Genomic DNA, 17,492 nt, shown 5'->3' with positions numbered 1-17,492 from the left:
CCTTTATGGATTCATAAAAATCAAAACAAATCCAGAAATTAATACAAAATAAGAGAAAAATTTAAAGTTGACTATTTATTTTTTAATTAAGTGAAAAGCCATATAGAATCAAATATCTTAGTTGATCTTAGTGTCAACAACCAAAGATAATTTTCCATAATAAGGTAGTATAATTTTAAAAACAGCATTAAATATATACACAAGTTATCTCTCTTCTGTTTTTTTTTTTCTTATTTACCAAATTTATGTTACTTAAATTAATGAATAAACTAAAGAAACGTATTATTCAAAGCACCAATATTATATACTAACCCTCTCCATATATTTATGTCCAATTCTGTTTTAGCCTCCATTCATTCAAATTACATATAGAGAATCAAGAAAAAAATAACACAAAACAAAAATGCCAGTAAAACTACAGAAAACTCTCCAAAACTGCCTCTCCAAGATCAAAAACCCTAACCCTTCTTCCAAGAAATGGATGTTATCAGTTTGCAAGCACCCGAAAACCCCGTCTTTTGCGTTTGAGCGTAGCCATAGCCATCGAAACGACGATCATGATGACCATCCAGAGGATCAAGCTGCGACGCTATCCGATATCGATCGTTTTTTGGTGGAGAATTTTAAGTCTCTATATATCAAAAATGATGGTGATGATCATGATCATGAAGATCAAACCCGTCGCAAGAAGAAAATTGGAGAATCTAATTATTATAATAAAGAGAATAAAAAAGAAGAAGAGTATCATCATTTTCAAGTCACAAGTCCTGGTGAGATTGTATATGATGACTCTCCGAGGTTTGATGAGCCACCGCTGCATCTTTCCGGGTCCAACAGATTCTTCTTCGCCCCCGGTTCGTCCAGTTCGCTGATCGAGGAGGCCCGGTTGAGTCTAACAACTAGTCCTACTGCTACCGCTCCCACCACCTCAGATGAAGAGGGGTCAAGATCAAGATCAAGATCAAGTTCAACAAGAAGTTCCGGGGATAATACCGATACTAAGAACGTCAATGCTACAGTTCCGGACGACTATATAGCTGTAAAGACGTATTCGAGGAGTCCATCGGTTGATTTCAGGAGGTCTATGCAAGCTATGATAGAAGCAAGGTTGCAAGAAAATGGTAAGGTAGACTGGGATTTCATGCAAGAAATTTTATTTTGTTTCTTGAATTTGAATGAGAAGAAGTCTCATAAGTTCATATTAAGTGCCTTTGTTGATCTTGTCGTCGGTCTACGTCAAAATTCCGATAAAGCGACGGCTCCGGCCAGACCACGGAGGAGGAACAGTTCTCGAAGTGGGAGGAGGAAAATGAGGGAAGTTACGTAAGGTTTTGGTTAAGAGAGAAATTTGAAAAAGAATAAGGGTAGGTATTAAACTGTTTTTTGGCCTTATTCACTTAAGGGATCACATGCAAAATGTATTATTTAAATATGTGGATTAATAATTCCCAAAGAACAAAAAATTGAGATTTTTATATTTTTTTTTGGTTTTTGGTGAGAGATTGCGGATGTTAAAAGTAGTCATGTCGGTTGCTTGTTCCCTTGTGATTACTGAATCCACTGAAAGGATATTGCATGTTTGAAAAAAGATTATTGTTTTAACCAATGGTTTAAAAGACTTATAATTTAGGAAAAATTCTTTTACCTAAATTAATCTGAAAGTATTATTTCCAAATCTGTGTGAGTATTTTTCATTTAGAGAATGATGAACATATTATAAGCAATACATTTATGACTTTATATTCATTTTAGTATTTTAACTTATGAAAATAATAAATATAAATCTTGGATTAAATATATTGTTTCACTGAATTTTTAAGTTACTTCAAAAAGCATATTGAATGTAAGAGAGATTGTTGGGTAGACTTAGTCCACCTCGTCATCCGTGGACTAGCCTATCACATAATAACACGTCATTAAAATGATGGCAATCTTGTAAATTCGTTTATTACTTATTTACACATTTAAATAGTAATATTACAAGATTGCCAACATTTTAATAACATGTCATTATGTGATAGGTTTAGTCCACGGATGACGCGGTAGACTGAGTCTGCCTAATAATTTCTCTGAATGTAATTGTATTTCTTTAAAGTTATCAAATTTAAACTTTTATTTTATAAAGATATTTTTTGATCTAATGTTTCTTATAGTCTATGAATTAGAATATTTAGAGAATATTCGCCATGTTAACAAAATATAAAATTTGCTAATCTTCTCTCAGTGACAAATATTATTAAGCTAGATAGAAAATAAAATTTAAAGTTCGACCAATTTTTTTTTTTTTTTGATGAATAAAAAAAAAAATATAAGTTGACGTATTCTTTTAAAATAACTTAAGAGTTTAGTAAACTACAAACCCTATATATCTTTATGTAATTATTTTCACAAAATAGCAATATAACTTTCCCAAATACTTGTAATTCGTGGTTTAATTAGACAACATCTTGCTTCCAATTGCATGTATCCCTGACCTCAAAATAAGAGTTAAAAATCTCATTCTAATTTAAGCTAAGTTTAGCTCATAAAATGAAATAGAGATAATCTGTCATCTACACCAGAAATATTCAAAGGGCTTAAAAATTATACTACATTATTTCGTTTCTCAGCAAAGAGGATATTGAACACAATTGCACCTTTATTTCTCATGGCTCTTCAAAACTATTTACAAACAGCCAATGTGATCCATTAAATAAAACCATCAAGTAAAGATTAGGCCGTCTTCAAATATAATTTAACTGTCAAAATTACAATTAATAAGTGTTGTACTTTGCACTCTCACAATATAGATCTGTTCATTTTTAAAGATTAAAAAGGCACGTTTCTTACCAGCTCAGCACGATCAATATATATGCAAAGTTTCCTGATCCATGGAGTATTACATGCATGCTAAAAGTCTTCTAGCTTGAGATTTCTGTGGCATGAATTGATAATAAGCAGCTAATATCGAGGAAGAAAAATCAAATGCCCCCAAGAATTAGAATGAAATAATTACTTACAAGGTTATACCGCAACAAGAAAAGGGAATCTTGTTTTAGATGGGCAGTTTTTAGGTGATGACATTGTACAGTTCCTCCATTTACTTATGCTGCATTATAGAAATAAAAACTCAAAAAATTTAACTCAATCTGGAACAGCTATCACACATCAAGAACTAAGGAATAAAACAAAAATCTCTAGACTAGAGAATATGTCTACAACAGGAAAAACATTCCACCGCATGTCTCCTAATACCCATCTCTCCCAAAACAGATATTCATAACTTCGACCATGCAAAGTGTGCATATTTTATATATCATACAGCCCATCTACATGCACGCATTCATGAAAAACCCAAAGGTACCCAAGACTATCAACCAGCTTTATTTTTTCCTCTATTTCTGTTGCTTGATGTATCAACTAAGAGACCAATTTATATGTTTTCTGAAAATATGAGCACACAAAGTAAATGAGATATAGCTAGTGGACTATAAGTCTACTACAAGTATAGAATCCTTACTTTGGTTTTCAAGTGTTCCATTAGTTCCTTCAAGATAGTGATCATATAAAGAATGATACTTTGCAGGAATATAATCTTTGAACCTGTTAACAAATACAAAAAGAGAGTGAAATCGATGGCAAGTAATGCTCTCTTCATTTGAGTTATCACTGAAAAAGTACTGCATGACAGAGAGAGACCATTCTCTCTCCCTACTTAATTCAAGCATCTTTCTATGTTAAAAAAATTAAGCATCTTCCCAATTGAAAAGAAATACAGATGAAAATTCATGTTGGGAGAAGCAACTGTAAAACGTGAAAAAAACAATTAACTGATTTGCTTTAAAAATGTAAAGTTTCAAATGGGTTGTGGTCCAATACAGAAGAACATGGAATTGATGATTCATCAAACTAAAACAATACAGATCGTGGTAGATGTATCACATGAGTCATATTTAGATAGAACATGTAATGTTCTTGCATCCACACTTAAATATTTTCTTTTTTGTAGGATTTGATATTTTTCAAGAATTCTAAATGGAGAATTGAATTTGTTCCAGAAGACAAGAAGGAACATAATTGTTTGCACTGAAACAAAAAAAGATCATATGGAAAGGAAGAAGAAACTTGAGGAGAGTCTTTCAGCTGATTTACCTAGGAAATATTTTGTGAATGTATCCGAGGCATCTAATGAGGTGAAGTAACACAAATAGCAATGCAATAGGTTTTCTTCCATTTATATAATTCCTTTCAACTAATACCGCAGTGAAAAGCTGAGGTTCGCTAAAAGCCAAAACTAGATCAACAATCAGAACCTTCTATCCATGAATAAATTAATAACTACAGCTCATGCAATATACATGCAGTAATAGAACTGTTAGTTTGAGAAAGGAATTTAACAATATAATTTGGTTGGGAAACTTAAATCAAATTGCATTACCAAAAGCAGCAATGTAAAATGCTAAGCTACTCATTTCAAGGGGTTAAATACTTTGCAGGTTACTGAACTATCAATTTATTTCAAAAAGGTTACGAACTTTGATTTATTTCAAAAATACCGAACTTTCAATTTATCTCAAAAAGGATACCGAACTTTGATTTATTTCGAAAAGGCTATCAAGCTATCAATTTATTTCAAAAAAGATACCGAATTTTAATTTATTTTTAAAAGGTTATCAAATATTAATTACTTTGATCAATAAAAGGTTTTTTTAATTAAATTGAGAATTTATACATGTGTAGTTTATGTGGCGAATAATTACTTTAAAATTGTTTCGTATGATTCGGATGATTATTAAAATTAACCTTTTGTAATCTTTTAAAAAAAAAAATGTTTGATATCCTTTTTGTAATAGATTGATAGTTTGATAATCTTTTCGAAATTAATCTGGTATGCTTTTTGAAATAAATTGAAACTCCGGTAACCTTTTTGAAATAAATGAAAGTTCGGTAACTTTTTAAAATAAATAAATAGTTCGGTAAACTGCAAAGTATTTAACCCTATTTCAAGCTTGGAAAATGGCACAAGCAAATGAAAAATTAAAGAACACTTACTGGCTATAAAATCTAATTGTATTTAGCTCATGTCAAACATTTCAGTTACGACAAGATTACAAGAACCAAGCTATCATCATTACATGAGGGCACCTAAGACAAAGTCTTGACATGCTCAATAACAAGATTAATTATCTTAAGCTAATATGACGGCCTAAATGCCACCTTACACTAAACATAAACATTCCAGCATAAGCATCTAGCTTTTATATACTGAACCATATCTAAGAAGTGCATGGTCAACATCACGCCTGTACATAACCATTTGATATTGCAAAAGAAACTAAACAAAAAAGGTACTTATACATGTGTAGTTATATGACCATGAATACATTATTTGACACAGCAAAGTGCACTATATATAACAAACGTTTCCCACAATTAATTTACGGAGTACCATTCCTATAATCAATGATTTCCCTCAGCACACAAGATCAATGTAGCATGAAATACAGCTCAAAAACTACAACTAGCACCAGATTATAACTTCCAGGCCTTAATTAGATCTACAGGCACAAAAGTAATTCCTAAAAAATATATTGGAGTGGTAATGTACCTTTTAAGAAGAGGAAATCTATCTGGTCCAGAGAACAATTTCACAATAGATTCTAGAACATTGCCTATCTGCATTGCTTTAGACTTCAGTGCCTTCATAAACCCCACAAAATCTTTATATTCCGATGTTGTAAGTTTCTCTTTGACCTGTGCGCCATATAGTTGATGAGTTGTAAAAATAATAGGTAAAAAATGTTTCAGATAGATATCCAACTTTACGAAAAGCCACAACCAAAATAAGACACCTGCCTCAATTTCCAATCGAAAGCAACAACAAGGCTTAGACTGGGTAATCTATCTACTTGATATGCAATTTATCAACTTTGGAATAAAAAACAAAAAGAACATAAAAATTGCACAAAAGTAATGGATCCAATTATATGAATATGGCTGAACTCTGAAGTCAAAATAATACTACAAAATCTAACTGAAGTAAGTGAAGCAAGTGAAGCTGAAATCATCAAAGAACCACAACCTAGAGCAACATGTGTGCTAGAAATGATATTTTAAAACTGTAATCTATAGTACTGGACTACAAAGCGTTCTCAACACAATCCTGATTCCAAATATTAGGTGCTTACATAGATTAAATTGCTTACTGATACCTATGATTCCATTAGTAACAGAGCAGATGGCAGCTCTCTTTCACACAACTATTAGTTCTCTTAGCAAATTATGATGCAGTGCCGCAATTATCTTTTAATTGTTAACAAGCCAAACACCTTACCTGAATCAAGAATGCAGACCCTCTCTTTTCCTCATCACTGCACTGCACCAAAGTGGTTTGAACACCTTTGTTTTCCTCATTACAAAACCCAGAACCAACCTTCTGTGCAAAACCATGATCTTTAGAGGGCTGTACTGAAACAACTTGAGCATTTTGTCTGCTTTTATTATCTGATGTGTTTGGGGGCTCTGTTTTGATCACCGCACTAGAAGGAAAATGCGTACTATTTGAATGCGAACTCTTGGAACTAGAAGTTTGCTCTTGAGTATTTGCAAACCGCCCCATCAAATCATGCTTTGAGTCAAGTACTCTACGCTTCTTTGCAGAATATGGTACCAACAGGTTCTCTCTGCTTGGTATTTTGTCAAATAAAGGTTTGCTGGTTAAATCAATTATCTCCTGATTTGCATGTTTTATACTTTTCCCCTCAGAAATAAGCAATCTTTTCTCATTATGAATTAGACCACTCAAATGTTTCAATTTATTATCATGATTTTCCTTGCAAGTAGTGAGAGATGAACGATTGGCTGGAAGAACCTCCTGCAGTTGCATTGAGTCCTTACCTCCTCTAAATTCAGGTAAAGAAGAAAATGATTTCGCAATGCGATTCTGATCTGGTGGTGTGGGCTGTAAACACATGTGACCAGCACAAGTTAATAAAGGAACTAGTACCAAAGCATGCTACAAAACAGAACACAAAACAAAATAAGGAGTTACCGCAGCAAGAAAAGTATCCAGGTAAAATTTGTCAACAGGTTCTGATGTTTTCACCTCTGTCACATTTTCTGCACAAAGATATCACCAGATGTCGAAACATAATTTTAGTTATCTTTGAAAGAAAAGGGACAAAAACAGAAAAATAACATATATCCCCTATAAATGAATATGTTTCATGGTATAGAGTCGTTAATGCTTCTACTCCTCCCTAATTATTCAGACATTACACTGAGAAAAAAGAGAAAGAGGATAAGGCAGATCAATAGATTGAAATAAATTGCCATGTAATATTAAACAAAGTAAATAAAGATTATTATTTTATAATTTTCCTAAAAGAAAAAACATAACAAGGAGAAACATTTAACATCATTTAGATAGAAAATAAATTACCCGTGTCATCATTATTTATCGATTTGATATTAGGACCATCTCGAAAAAAGCGGCTCAATGTAAAAACCACATCCCCAAATTTAAAGTGGCACTGAAAAAGCAGAAATTAAGAATGAATAGAAACCTTGTAAACCAAAATCAGAACTCTAAAAGCTAACCCCATTACCTTGATATGAGGCTGTATCCAAAGTGATATTTGGGATTGGGAATTGGAGTGTGCAAACCTGTTAATGTGCAGAAGTTGAAGCAAACGCCAATAAATTTTATTTACAGCAGCAAAATTTTGACAACCAGGTCCATTTTAGTCATAATGATAATGTAAAAACAAATATTAACTAAATCATAATGATACTGGTCAACATTATTTACAGCAATGAAATTTAATAAGCCAGTCCAACTTAGTCAAAGGCAAACCACATTTTCTAAAGTGATTCTTAAATTCAGCAACAAATTTCATTAAAATATAACAGCAATGCATGTGAAGGTTAAGGATGTGTACATGTTTGAGTGACGGTCGGACAAAATTAATATATGTGAGTTTGGAGAAAAGAATTATATAACCAAACATTTATAACCTTTCATCACAGAAAACAATTGCTCCATAATCATGGCGGTGGCGAATTACACGTCCAACAGCCTGATTCACAGCTCTTGATGCCTGTTGAGAGTACCAAACTTCTCCGCATAGATATCGCGACTTCAGCGTGGAATTGAATTATCAGATTCAGGATTACTGTCAATGTTTTTAAGGCATAAAATCTTCAAAGTAACATGATTTTCACATTACCTTGCTTGCATCATCTCGCTGGAACAACTGTTCATCCAAGAATTCACGTTTTAATCTAACCTGTCATACAAAGTGCAAGAAATTATAGCTTGAATTAGAAGATAGTAATGTGACTAGACAACATAGATGGTGAGGGACAATTATGTTGTACTTTCAGCAAACAGAGAAATTAACTCCAACTAGCATGTCCTTATTCTTTTACTCCAATTAAAGCGAAGTAAGTAACATTATTGTTTTGCCCCTTAAATATTTAGATTTGTTTAACTGAAACCCCTTCTAATGGGGGTTTCAGTTATCTAATACATAATGTCGGAAGGGAAACGATGAGTTTGTAATTCAGAGGGAAAACAGTGTTGACCACTTGACCTAACTCCAAGGGAAATGTAGAAATAGATGACCAAACCTTGGGATCATTCCTTGCGGGAAATGGCATACCAATGACCAATACAGCTCGTCCAGCATGATCAGCAAAATCTAATCCTTCACTAACCTGAAAAATCATAATATCAGCCATTGCATACCAACCTAAGGAACTGGGACAGAAATTTAAGTAATACATACACTAAAATTTGATGTAAACAGAATGCAATTTCAAGAAAGACCATGAAGCAAAACATTAACTTAGGCTCTCTACTCAAAGCGAACGTACAGCACAGCTATCTTTTTTATTTATGAGCAAGTAGATGGCAATTGTTCTATGAGATAATTTGACATGTTAAGAAAATGCTCCTCGGGGCTTAATGGAGTTAGTAGATGAAATGTATCCAACACATTAGCAAAGAATATCATGAACTTGTGCACACTACAAAGATAATCTGTGATATTATCAATTCATGATTGTTAGATGTTTATTATCGGCACAAACCCACAATGGAAGCTATTCATATCTCATAGTCATAGGCTTACAACACAATGAACTTGTACCAATCAACAGAGATGATCTGCAATATTATTAATTCATAACTATTAGATGTTTGTTATTGTCACTAACTCTTTCTGGGAGCTATTCATATCTCATAGCAAAACTTGTTCCAACTTCCAACAGTTAATAGATATCAATAGACAAAGATTATCAATTATCAAAGCCATTCTTAGCACAAACAGTGGGTTTTTGGTTCGTCAGAGCACTTCTACCTAAAGCTTCACACTTCACAGTAATAAACACATTATAGATATCATGCTATTCCCAAGGATCTACCAAGCAAAGTGAAAGAAAAAAATACAAACTGGCACCATCAAGCCTTACAATACATGCACATTAAGCACAATCATATATAATGTTTCAGAGACCTCTGGCAGTAACATAACCAAAAAAATGAAGGAAAAATCTTCCAAATACATTATGTTAGCACAACAAAGAGAAGCTAACCTGAGCACCACAAAAAGGAATTTATAAAGGTGTATACCTTGCCTCGACAAACAGCAAAAAAAACGGCACCAGAGCTTGATGTATCCTTCAGCTTGGCCATATAGTCCTGGCCAATGTGCATACATCCAGTGAGCACTCTAAGATGCTAATGACACATAGATAATATTTATGAAAGTGTTATTCTTTTTTTTTGGGGCGGTGGGGGGAGTAGAGAAGGGGAAGGAAAAAGTACAATAATAACCTCTATTAAAATTAACTTGTATTAAAAAACAATTTACCTGTCATGGGCTATATTAGTAATTTATAAAAAAAATAACTATTTTAGTACGAAAACGTAAATTTTAATAATTAACTTTTAATAGTAATCTAGATAGGAATAATAAAAATCTTTGAAAAGCTTAAAGATATAATTAATAATAGGTTAGATATATAATACTCGGGTGCATAACACATGGCTATAAAACTAGTAATCATATGCATGTTAAATGCAAAAGCATGTCAATACGAACTAGTGATTTGTGTTAATTACCGCAATTGCCAAAGGAAACAGAGAAGATTGTCTAGGTTCAACAACAGGTTTCTTGTGTTTGCATATTCTTTCCCATATTGTTGTTGACTTTGCATGACCCTGCACAAAAACGCATAATTAAACATTACATACACAAAGTACAAGATAGCTAATTTTGCAATACAGCTGATTGAGTTTTATGCCTTACAACATTCTTCCAGCATGCAATGCACTGGTCCAAGAGGTAGTAGGATGGGAAGAACACAAGCAATCCATCGGGTACAATTCGAGTAAAATTGACTGAAAAAAAATTCATGAAGCCTATCAATTTTTTTATATAAACATAATTATGAGTTTAACTGATACAGATAAGTCGGTATCATTCCCAACTGCATTACATACCAATAGCATTCCCGAGTTCTTGTTTGTATTCTATTGAATCACGATTTCTATAAGATGAGTTAAACGACCGCCCTGATGGGCCAGTTGGTACAACACCAGCCCAAATCTGATTTGAGGAAATGACATGAGGGTTCTCCAATCGAATAGGAAAATTTCTGAGGCAGTCACAAACAATTAAATCTCTATTTAGCAATTCTTGAGATCACTGGCATTATCAGAATTCAGAACTTATAATCTTCAGAAAGAGACTTACAATTTCAACTCTTGCGCAAATGATTCCATGGGAGATAATGTTCCAGATGTTAATATAACAGAGCCAACGCCCAATCGGGAGAACTCTTCCATGGCAATGGCTGGACTAAAACACCACCAACTCAGAGTTCTAGATGCCTTACCTGCATAGTAGTAGAGTCAATGCATACACTTATCCACACCTTTTAAGACAATGCTATATAGGTAAATTTACATAAAAGCTCAGCATTTTATTTTGATCATGTTTGTCATAAGACAAATTCAGAGTGCACAAGGAATTGCATATATGATTCTACTGGAGCAATGTGTTTAATACTCTATATATCAAATGAACTAATCAAAATCATTAAATTTTAAAGCTCCATCTCTTAAGACCCTACACAGGTTGTGTATTTCTTAAGGAAGCTAAGTAAACCGGATGTCATATGGACCGGCTGGCCAGATCCATCATGCTAACTCCCTTATGCTACATTTTATCAAAAGATTAAAACAATTTATATGTTACCGTAATCTGTAGTAGAAATAAAAAAGGGAAAGGAATATTGTATCATGATAAGCCTCTCCCTTCTCTCTTTGTCATAGACTAACAAGTATCATTTACTTATCAGGATAATTTTTAAATCACGGTCATAATCCTTTCTCAAACTAGCAGAGTCTTTGATGGAAGTATTTGCATGCCAAACAGTACCTGTACATTTTGACAGCCATCCTATTACATTTACAGCTGTAGTGCAGGATGACCACAGTTGGGCCTTTCCAGCATGCTGCCGACAAATCCCTAATTTGCAATACTACATGAATAATGATTTTACTTTATAGTGCTATAATAAGTCAGGCTACTATTTTTAATAAGTCAGTTTCTTATGTTGAGAGAAACAAAAAATCAAGCAATTTCTTCCAAAAAAAAAGGTTATAGCTTGTTTAATGCATTAAACACATTTCAAATGTTTTTTAATAGAATTAAAATTTATAAAAATTGATATACTCAGTCAAACAAACACATGAGAACAAAGTATGACGGGATTCAGGTTCAAACATCGATAATATTTTGACTTTTAATCACCTTTCGGGGCATCTGAAGCACTTGCCTCAACGTCCTGAACATGCACCTAATATAAACAGAGAGAAGTCAAATTCGTGATATAATCATATAAATATTAAAAGTAAGCTAAAAACAAGATCCTTTTGAAACGACAGCATAAGAATGGAATAAAGCTCCATCTATTCCTAAATGCCATTTAGCATATGAAGGGGTCTTAAAAGACCAGCCTGTTTTATTTTGTGTGCATTTAACCAGTGTATGGACAAATATAATCAGTGATGGTATTAAGTGGCAGCCACTATTTTTACTTGAGTAGTAATGATTGCTAGCAAGAAATAACAGTATGTCAATAATAAATACACAATCACTCAAATATTATACCTACGCACTGAATAGAAACTTACGCGATAAAAATGTGCATGAGCATTGTTCTTCTCCCTAAATATTAATTTTAAGATGTCACCAATGCTTTCCAGCCTGAAGACTGCACTGTTTGCCCTGTTCTGTTTATCTTCCTCGATTAGTAGAGCCGCATCCTCAATTGTATCAATGAGCTTAGAAGCAGTATCATGTGTAATATTAAGATCAGCAAGCATTTCATAGATGTAGGGCCCGGGCTTTGTGAACCCTAAGTTCTTGGACTCAATAGGCACTTCAGTTATCCGTTTCTCAAGTTTCAAAAGAATTGCTGCAAAAAATGAACGATTCGGTCATAAAAAGCATGAACTTATTTTGTGGGAAACAGGTAAAAAATACAGTGGCCATTAAAATACTATGAAGTTCCAATGCATATCCTATGCGTATATCAATTAAAAAAAACCTTTGAGAATAGCATAATTATCTGGATTGTGTGATTTGTCATTTGCTTGTTCCCTCCTTGCTACAGAAAGCTCAATACAAGATTTTGCTTCAGAAATGCAAGCAGATAGAAGTCCAGATGATAAGTCAAAAGAGGCAGCATCTGCACATAAGCTTTCCTGCATTGTTAAAAGCATCAGAGCACGTAGAGCCCAAGAGGCAAGTTAATATTAAAAAATGATGCAGCCACTTAAAATAAGAAAAAGTGGCTTTGAGTACCAGCATCTGTGGCCCTAAAAGTTTTCAGAGCAAGTCATTTTTTTTTATGAAATCTTTTAGCTGATTGCACTTACCAGGTTGTGAGCTTCATCAAATATCAGTATACTCTTCTCCCAATCAATTTTAAGAGATTTTCTATAGCTGGGATCAATAAGATAATTATAAGGGGCAAACAAAATGTCGACCACCTTGTGGAGTTCCCTTGATATATGAAAAGGGCACCTGCAAATATTTGCATACAGGCATATAACACAATACCAACATCAATGACTTTTTAAAATCAGCAAAAAATAAAGAAAGGACAATACAAAAAGAAAATCTTACGGCCCAAATCTTCTACCCATCTTAACCAAATCTTCTATGTCTATCGGTTCATCCCCAAGACATGGATTACGCTCCACAAACCCTACAATGCAAGTACAAAGTAGAGTTAGATTTAGTTACAGTCATTATTATACAGAATAAATAAGTACCAACTACCAAGCACAATTGCTTGACATGTTTGTCAATAGTGATCTGGAATTTTCAGTCTAGAAACCAAAATACTGACTTAGTTGTTCAAAAATTTACTTACAAGCTGAATTTAACTCTAATCATTAGGTTTAAATCACCATCAATACCTTCCTCAGATTTTTTGTTGGAACACAGAAACCTCACGGGTCTTTCTTGACATAGCACTTCAAGTTCTTTTTTCTATCGCAGAAAATGCGATAGAATATGCAAACCCTTGACAATTCAATTAAAGTAAAGGGGATTTCTTTTGCTGTTATGTTACCACAGGTCCACAGCATATAGCATCTAATCACACTCGAACAAACGCGCGAGTCTATTACCTGGAACCTTAGAAAAATGAATGCATTGACCCCTTTTTTCCTTCCTTCTGCAAACATATTGGCAAGCATGCGTCTGTGCTCTTCCACGTAGTAAACTGATTTCATCATGAATACACAGTTGCTCCCGAGATCCTAATATTACCATTTTGGGCCTGCATAACTAACTGAATTTAGGAAATTAAATTTATAATCTCAACGCTAGATGCACAAAGACTATAAATATAGTTTATTGAAAGAGCCATTCAGGCTGCATAGACTTCAAATTTTCACCCCATCTTAAAAAATAGCAATGTTCCTTCACCATTGGACAAAAGAAAGACGCAATTCAAAACAAGCCTATTGTCGATAACATGGAAACCCACATTAACACAGCCATAAGGATTGCACATATACCATAACAAGAAAATCATATTTATTTACCATCCAACAGTAAAAATAACTCAACTTGTAAAAGAAATGACTCGAGAACGCCATTTTAGCACAAGTCACATCCAAAATTCCATTTCTTTCATGACATTATTGTTGCTCCTTATCTTTTTCTTTTTCAAATTAAAGAAATGAAATCCAGCAACATATAATTTAACTTTACAAATGTTTCAGCCTTAGCAAACAATTTTACGGGGAAACAAAAGCTGACCTGTAGGCGGACCGCTTCAACTCTTGAATAACTTGTCGGAGTTGACTATGGGTGCGGGAAGCATACACAATAGTAGGAAGATTACTAGAACCTTGAGAAGCCGACGGTGATGATGGTGTATCGTCAGATTTGCTCCCCGCAGTGCGGCCATTCTTTTTAACTTGACCAGTCGAAAACGGACCTAAGCTTTTCCTCCAAGCCAATGTAGCACATAGAAGACACAGAGTTTTCCCAGTTCCAGTTGGACTTTCCAAAAGTGCATTACATTTCTGCCCCACCACAATCATCATCAACAAACAATGCACAGCACAGCAGTTTTCGAGCACGATCAGATTAAATATTGTAATCAATAACAATTACCTAATTCAATAAGAAATTAAACCTAATTTTATAATTTTTATTAGAATGAAGGTAAGAACTCACGTTTTGGAGTGACTGGATGACTTTCTCCATGTAAACGAGCTGGCACTCGTAGGCTTCATACGGGAAATCAACGTCGATTCCCCTGATCCTGTACGTTGGCATTGTCTGATTGGATTCTGAAAAGGCAGCAAAATTCTTCAGTGTCTTGTCTTTGGAGAAAACACAGTTAAACCCTAGAGAGCAAGGATTTTCCCGCCATTAGCTCTGCTCAAGAACTGATGTCGTTTTAAGTTTATTCGGGAACAAAGATTCATTTCACCCCTTAAATTTATTGTTATTTTATAAAAATAAATAAATAATTAATTTTAATTTTTAGATAATTTTCAGATGAAACCGGACAAAAAAATAAATTTAAAGGTCAAATCTAGCCCTTTGATCGAAACCACTAATTAAAAATATTATAGATGAATGTGATAATACAATAAATCCAAATATGCATAATGAATTTACAAAAATTAAAGAGTGAATTAGTGTATTCCACTAAAACACAGGGAGGTTTTAGTAATTTATCCTTAAAAAACGTACAATATGAAGTATGAACAGTTTTAATGAGACCGGTTGAACCACGGACAGCCCCTTAATCGGTTTGGTTATCAACTTGGTTTTCAACATATGTACATCAGAAAGTAGCCGCGGAGGCAACGACATGCCGTTTACGTGTGCAATTGCTAACTAAATCAAGCAAAACAGTTTTGTCGTAAAATAGAGCGAAGCTTAAAATCAGAGAGCAGCAAACTTCACGTTTCACATGGTTAGTGTAATTCGTCTGTACTCCACTTTTATTGTTCGTTTTTATTTTAATGAAATTATATAATTATGTGGTTTAAAATAATATAATTTCAAATAAAATTAAGTAAAACCCTAAACCATACTATTTTCTCAACTCAGAAAACAGATAAACAATTTTCGCCAGTGCCGTGCCCTATCCGCCTGCCGCCGCTGCCAGTACCGGTCCCTATCCGCCCACCGCCGCTTCTGTTGCACGCAGCCTCCGCCGTCTCTGCTTTTTTCCGTTCGCTACAATCTATACTTTTAGGTTCGTAATCTTTTATCCGTCCCAGGTTATGATTACAAGCTGTTGTTAATTAATTAATGATTTGTACTTTGTATTTAGTTAATCAAAATGGCTCAGGGTTGTGATCAAATCATCCTATTGTGAAATGTGCTCATAATTTGCTGCATTTGTTTCAAATATTTATTGTAGACTATTGAACCTTACATATAAAATGAGAGTGTGAATCTGCAAACAAAAAATGATGTTGTGAACCTATGCTTAGATACTGAAAATGTTACGAGTCACTTTCCGTCCTGAACGAAAAGCACATCGATATTGTGCATTTTCATATGCCAAAGCCTTTACTGATGCAGCTAAAGGCTCTGTTTCCATTGGGAATTTGATATGGATTGTGTATTTTTACTTCGGTTTGAGGGTTTCTCTTTTTAGCATGTCTTTTTTTGGTGTGATTAAATTTGAAATGGCTTGCAGGTACATCAGAGTTGCGCATTCTGTATTGCTTCATCTTGGAAAGGTTCTGCTCTAGATACTTAGATTGGGGAGCAGATTATCAGCAAGGTGCCTTTGTCTTCCCCAAAGGAAGTGCTACTCTTAGTGTCAAAAAAATTGACGTTTTACAGGTCAGGAGAGTTCACAGTTGATGCGCTATTTGTTGATGTGAGCAAGCTGCTGGTGCATACTAAGGTCAGTACATACGTGGTATAATATCAGTTTCACCAATCTGTCACTTGGACTCTATTTTTGATTAATTGTCTAAGTGAAAAACTGTTGGTGGAACTTCTAGTTCAGTAGCAAATTAACAATGAGCGCAGAGAAGCAGCAAAAAAGCGAGCATCCACAAGTTATCCGATTAGATAAGGCATTTAAATTGGTAAGTGCATAATTACTTTTTATCTTTAATTTAATCTAATTAGGAGTTTTGTTCCTTATGTCTTAATTTGTTGGGCGCCAACAGGCTGAACAATGGGTTAAGAACATGAGCAAAGTTGTGGAGGATGAAGCAACAGAAGAGGAAACCAAAGCCCGCCCTCTTAAGTTAGTACTTAATACTTATTGCCATCTTCTTAATTTGTTTGTGTGATTGTGAATGTGTTTGAGATGTTTCGTATATTCTTTTCATACAGTCTAGGGCTTGGTGCAAAAGTTGTGCATCCGTCTAAGGTTGTAAATTTTGATAATCCGGTTGAAAGGAACTTACATGCTAAGTTGGAAGCCGGAAAAAGAAAAGCTGCTGCCAAAGAGATTGAGGAACGCGGGGGCAATGATAACGACAGTGACGATGATAGTGATGAAGAGTCGGAAAGTAGAACAAGTGCATTTGCTAAGAAGATAAAGGGTCCTCCTCCAGGTTTATCTTTACAGGTAAAGAAGAAACAGAAGTAGTTTATCACCTGATAATGATTGAATAATTTATGTGTTGTAAATTGTAATTTTTTTGTAATCATGATGTTTCTTGCTTATTAGTATACTTTGGGAAATTGTTGCCTATTCCGGGTGTGAATTTAGTAGAGTTCGCACGCGAGGTAATTATTGCCTCGTTTGGATTTAGGTTTGTTGTGGCTATTTATGTCACTGTTTCAAAAATCGGACTGGACAAGCCGGTTCGATTGGAAACCAGTGGCTAGTTTGGTTGGTTTTGGTTCTACTAAACCCCGGAAAAGAAGTTCAACTTGAAAAGCTCAGCTAAACTGGTTGACTGTAAAAATTGACGGTTTAAAAAATTTGAT

General features: G+C 34.1%; 3 protein-coding genes across 4 annotated transcripts; 2 read left to right on the top strand and 1 right to left on the bottom strand.

Moving 5' to 3' along the window:
- The first annotated feature begins 335 nt into the window (after positions 1 to 335).
- On the top strand, positions 336 to 1,484 carry LOC126681131 (transcription repressor OFP14-like). The gene has a single exon (XM_050376538.1). It carries the CDS (start codon positions 404 to 406, stop codon positions 1,325 to 1,327), a length of 924 nt encoding a protein of 307 aa, XP_050232495.1. The 5' UTR covers positions 336 to 403; the 3' UTR covers positions 1,328 to 1,484.
- Positions 1,485 to 2,620: 1,136 nt separating this feature from the next.
- LOC126681129 (regulator of telomere elongation helicase 1 homolog) lies at positions 2,621 to 14,982 on the bottom strand. 2 transcript variants are annotated; one of them, XM_050376532.2, is made up of 24 exons: positions 14,751 to 14,982; positions 14,328 to 14,596; positions 13,691 to 13,842; positions 13,182 to 13,263; positions 12,932 to 13,079; positions 12,601 to 12,757; positions 12,185 to 12,468; positions 11,802 to 11,847; positions 10,740 to 10,881; positions 10,487 to 10,641; positions 10,293 to 10,384; positions 10,106 to 10,204; positions 9,614 to 9,682; positions 8,611 to 8,697; positions 8,208 to 8,267; positions 7,996 to 8,117; positions 7,587 to 7,644; positions 7,421 to 7,511; positions 7,031 to 7,098; positions 6,314 to 6,940; positions 5,588 to 5,733; positions 3,500 to 3,582; positions 3,000 to 3,088; positions 2,621 to 2,914 (listed from the first exon to the last, which is right to left on the bottom strand). In XM_050376532.2, the coding sequence occupies exons 1-23, from the start codon at positions 14,850 to 14,852 to the stop codon at positions 3,084 to 3,086; spliced, it is 3,144 nt and encodes a 1,047-aa protein (XP_050232489.1). In that variant the 5' UTR covers positions 14,853 to 14,982; the 3' UTR covers positions 2,621 to 2,914; positions 3,000 to 3,083. The 2 variants fall into 2 exon arrangements, with proteins under 2 accessions (XP_050232489.1, XP_055961935.1); XM_056105960.1 differs by lacking the exon at positions 14,751 to 14,982 and having other exon boundaries at positions 13,691 to 13,854; positions 14,328 to 14,418.
- Positions 14,983 to 15,409: 427 nt separating this feature from the next.
- LOC126682642 (uncharacterized) lies at positions 15,410 to 17,253 on the top strand. Its single transcript, XM_050378380.2, has 6 exons — positions 15,410 to 15,501; positions 15,639 to 15,786; positions 16,237 to 16,449; positions 16,550 to 16,636; positions 16,721 to 16,800; positions 16,890 to 17,253. The coding sequence occupies exons 4-6, from the start codon at positions 16,568 to 16,570 to the stop codon at positions 17,146 to 17,148; spliced, it is 408 nt and encodes a 135-aa protein (XP_050234337.1). The 5' UTR covers positions 15,410 to 15,501; positions 15,639 to 15,786; positions 16,237 to 16,449; positions 16,550 to 16,567; the 3' UTR covers positions 17,149 to 17,253.
- Positions 17,254 to 17,492: the final 239 nt, after the last annotated feature.

Source organism: Mercurialis annua, linkage group LG5 (assembly GCF_937616625.2).
Source record: "Mercurialis annua linkage group LG5, ddMerAnnu1.2, whole genome shotgun sequence".
NCBI lineage: Eukaryota > Viridiplantae > Streptophyta > Magnoliopsida > Malpighiales > Euphorbiaceae > Mercurialis > Mercurialis annua.
Note: the sequence above shows the minus strand (reverse complement) of the source record. Positions and strands in the feature narration are given on the sequence as shown.

Excerpts from the sequence above, each read along its gene's own strand:
- LOC126682642 (XM_050378380.2), top strand. The coding sequence starts at position 16,568 with ATGAGCGCAGAGAAGCAGCAAAAAAGCGAGCATCCACAAGTTATCCGA. Across the intron at positions 16,637-16,720 it reads TAGATAAGGCATTTAAATTG|GCTGAACAATGGGTTAAGAA; the intron begins GTAAGTGCATAA and ends GGGCGCCAACAG. Across the intron at positions 16,801-16,889 it reads ACCAAAGCCCGCCCTCTTAA|TCTAGGGCTTGGTGCAAAAG; the intron begins GTTAGTACTTAA and ends CTTTTCATACAG.
- LOC126681129 (XM_050376532.2), bottom strand. The coding sequence starts at position 14,852 with ATGCCAACGTACAGGATCAGGGGAATCGACGTTGATTTCCCGTATGAA. Across the intron at positions 14,597-14,750 it reads TCATCCAGTCACTCCAAAAC|AAATGTAATGCACTTTTGGA; the intron begins GTGAGTTCTTAC and ends GTGGTGGGGCAG. Across the intron at positions 12,758-12,931 it reads TTGATGAAGCTCACAACCTG|GAAAGCTTATGTGCAGATGC; the intron begins GTAAGTGCAATC and ends TTAACAATGCAG.
- LOC126681131 (XM_050376538.1), top strand. The coding sequence starts at position 404 with ATGCCAGTAAAACTACAGAAAACTCTCCAAAACTGCCTCTCCAAGATC.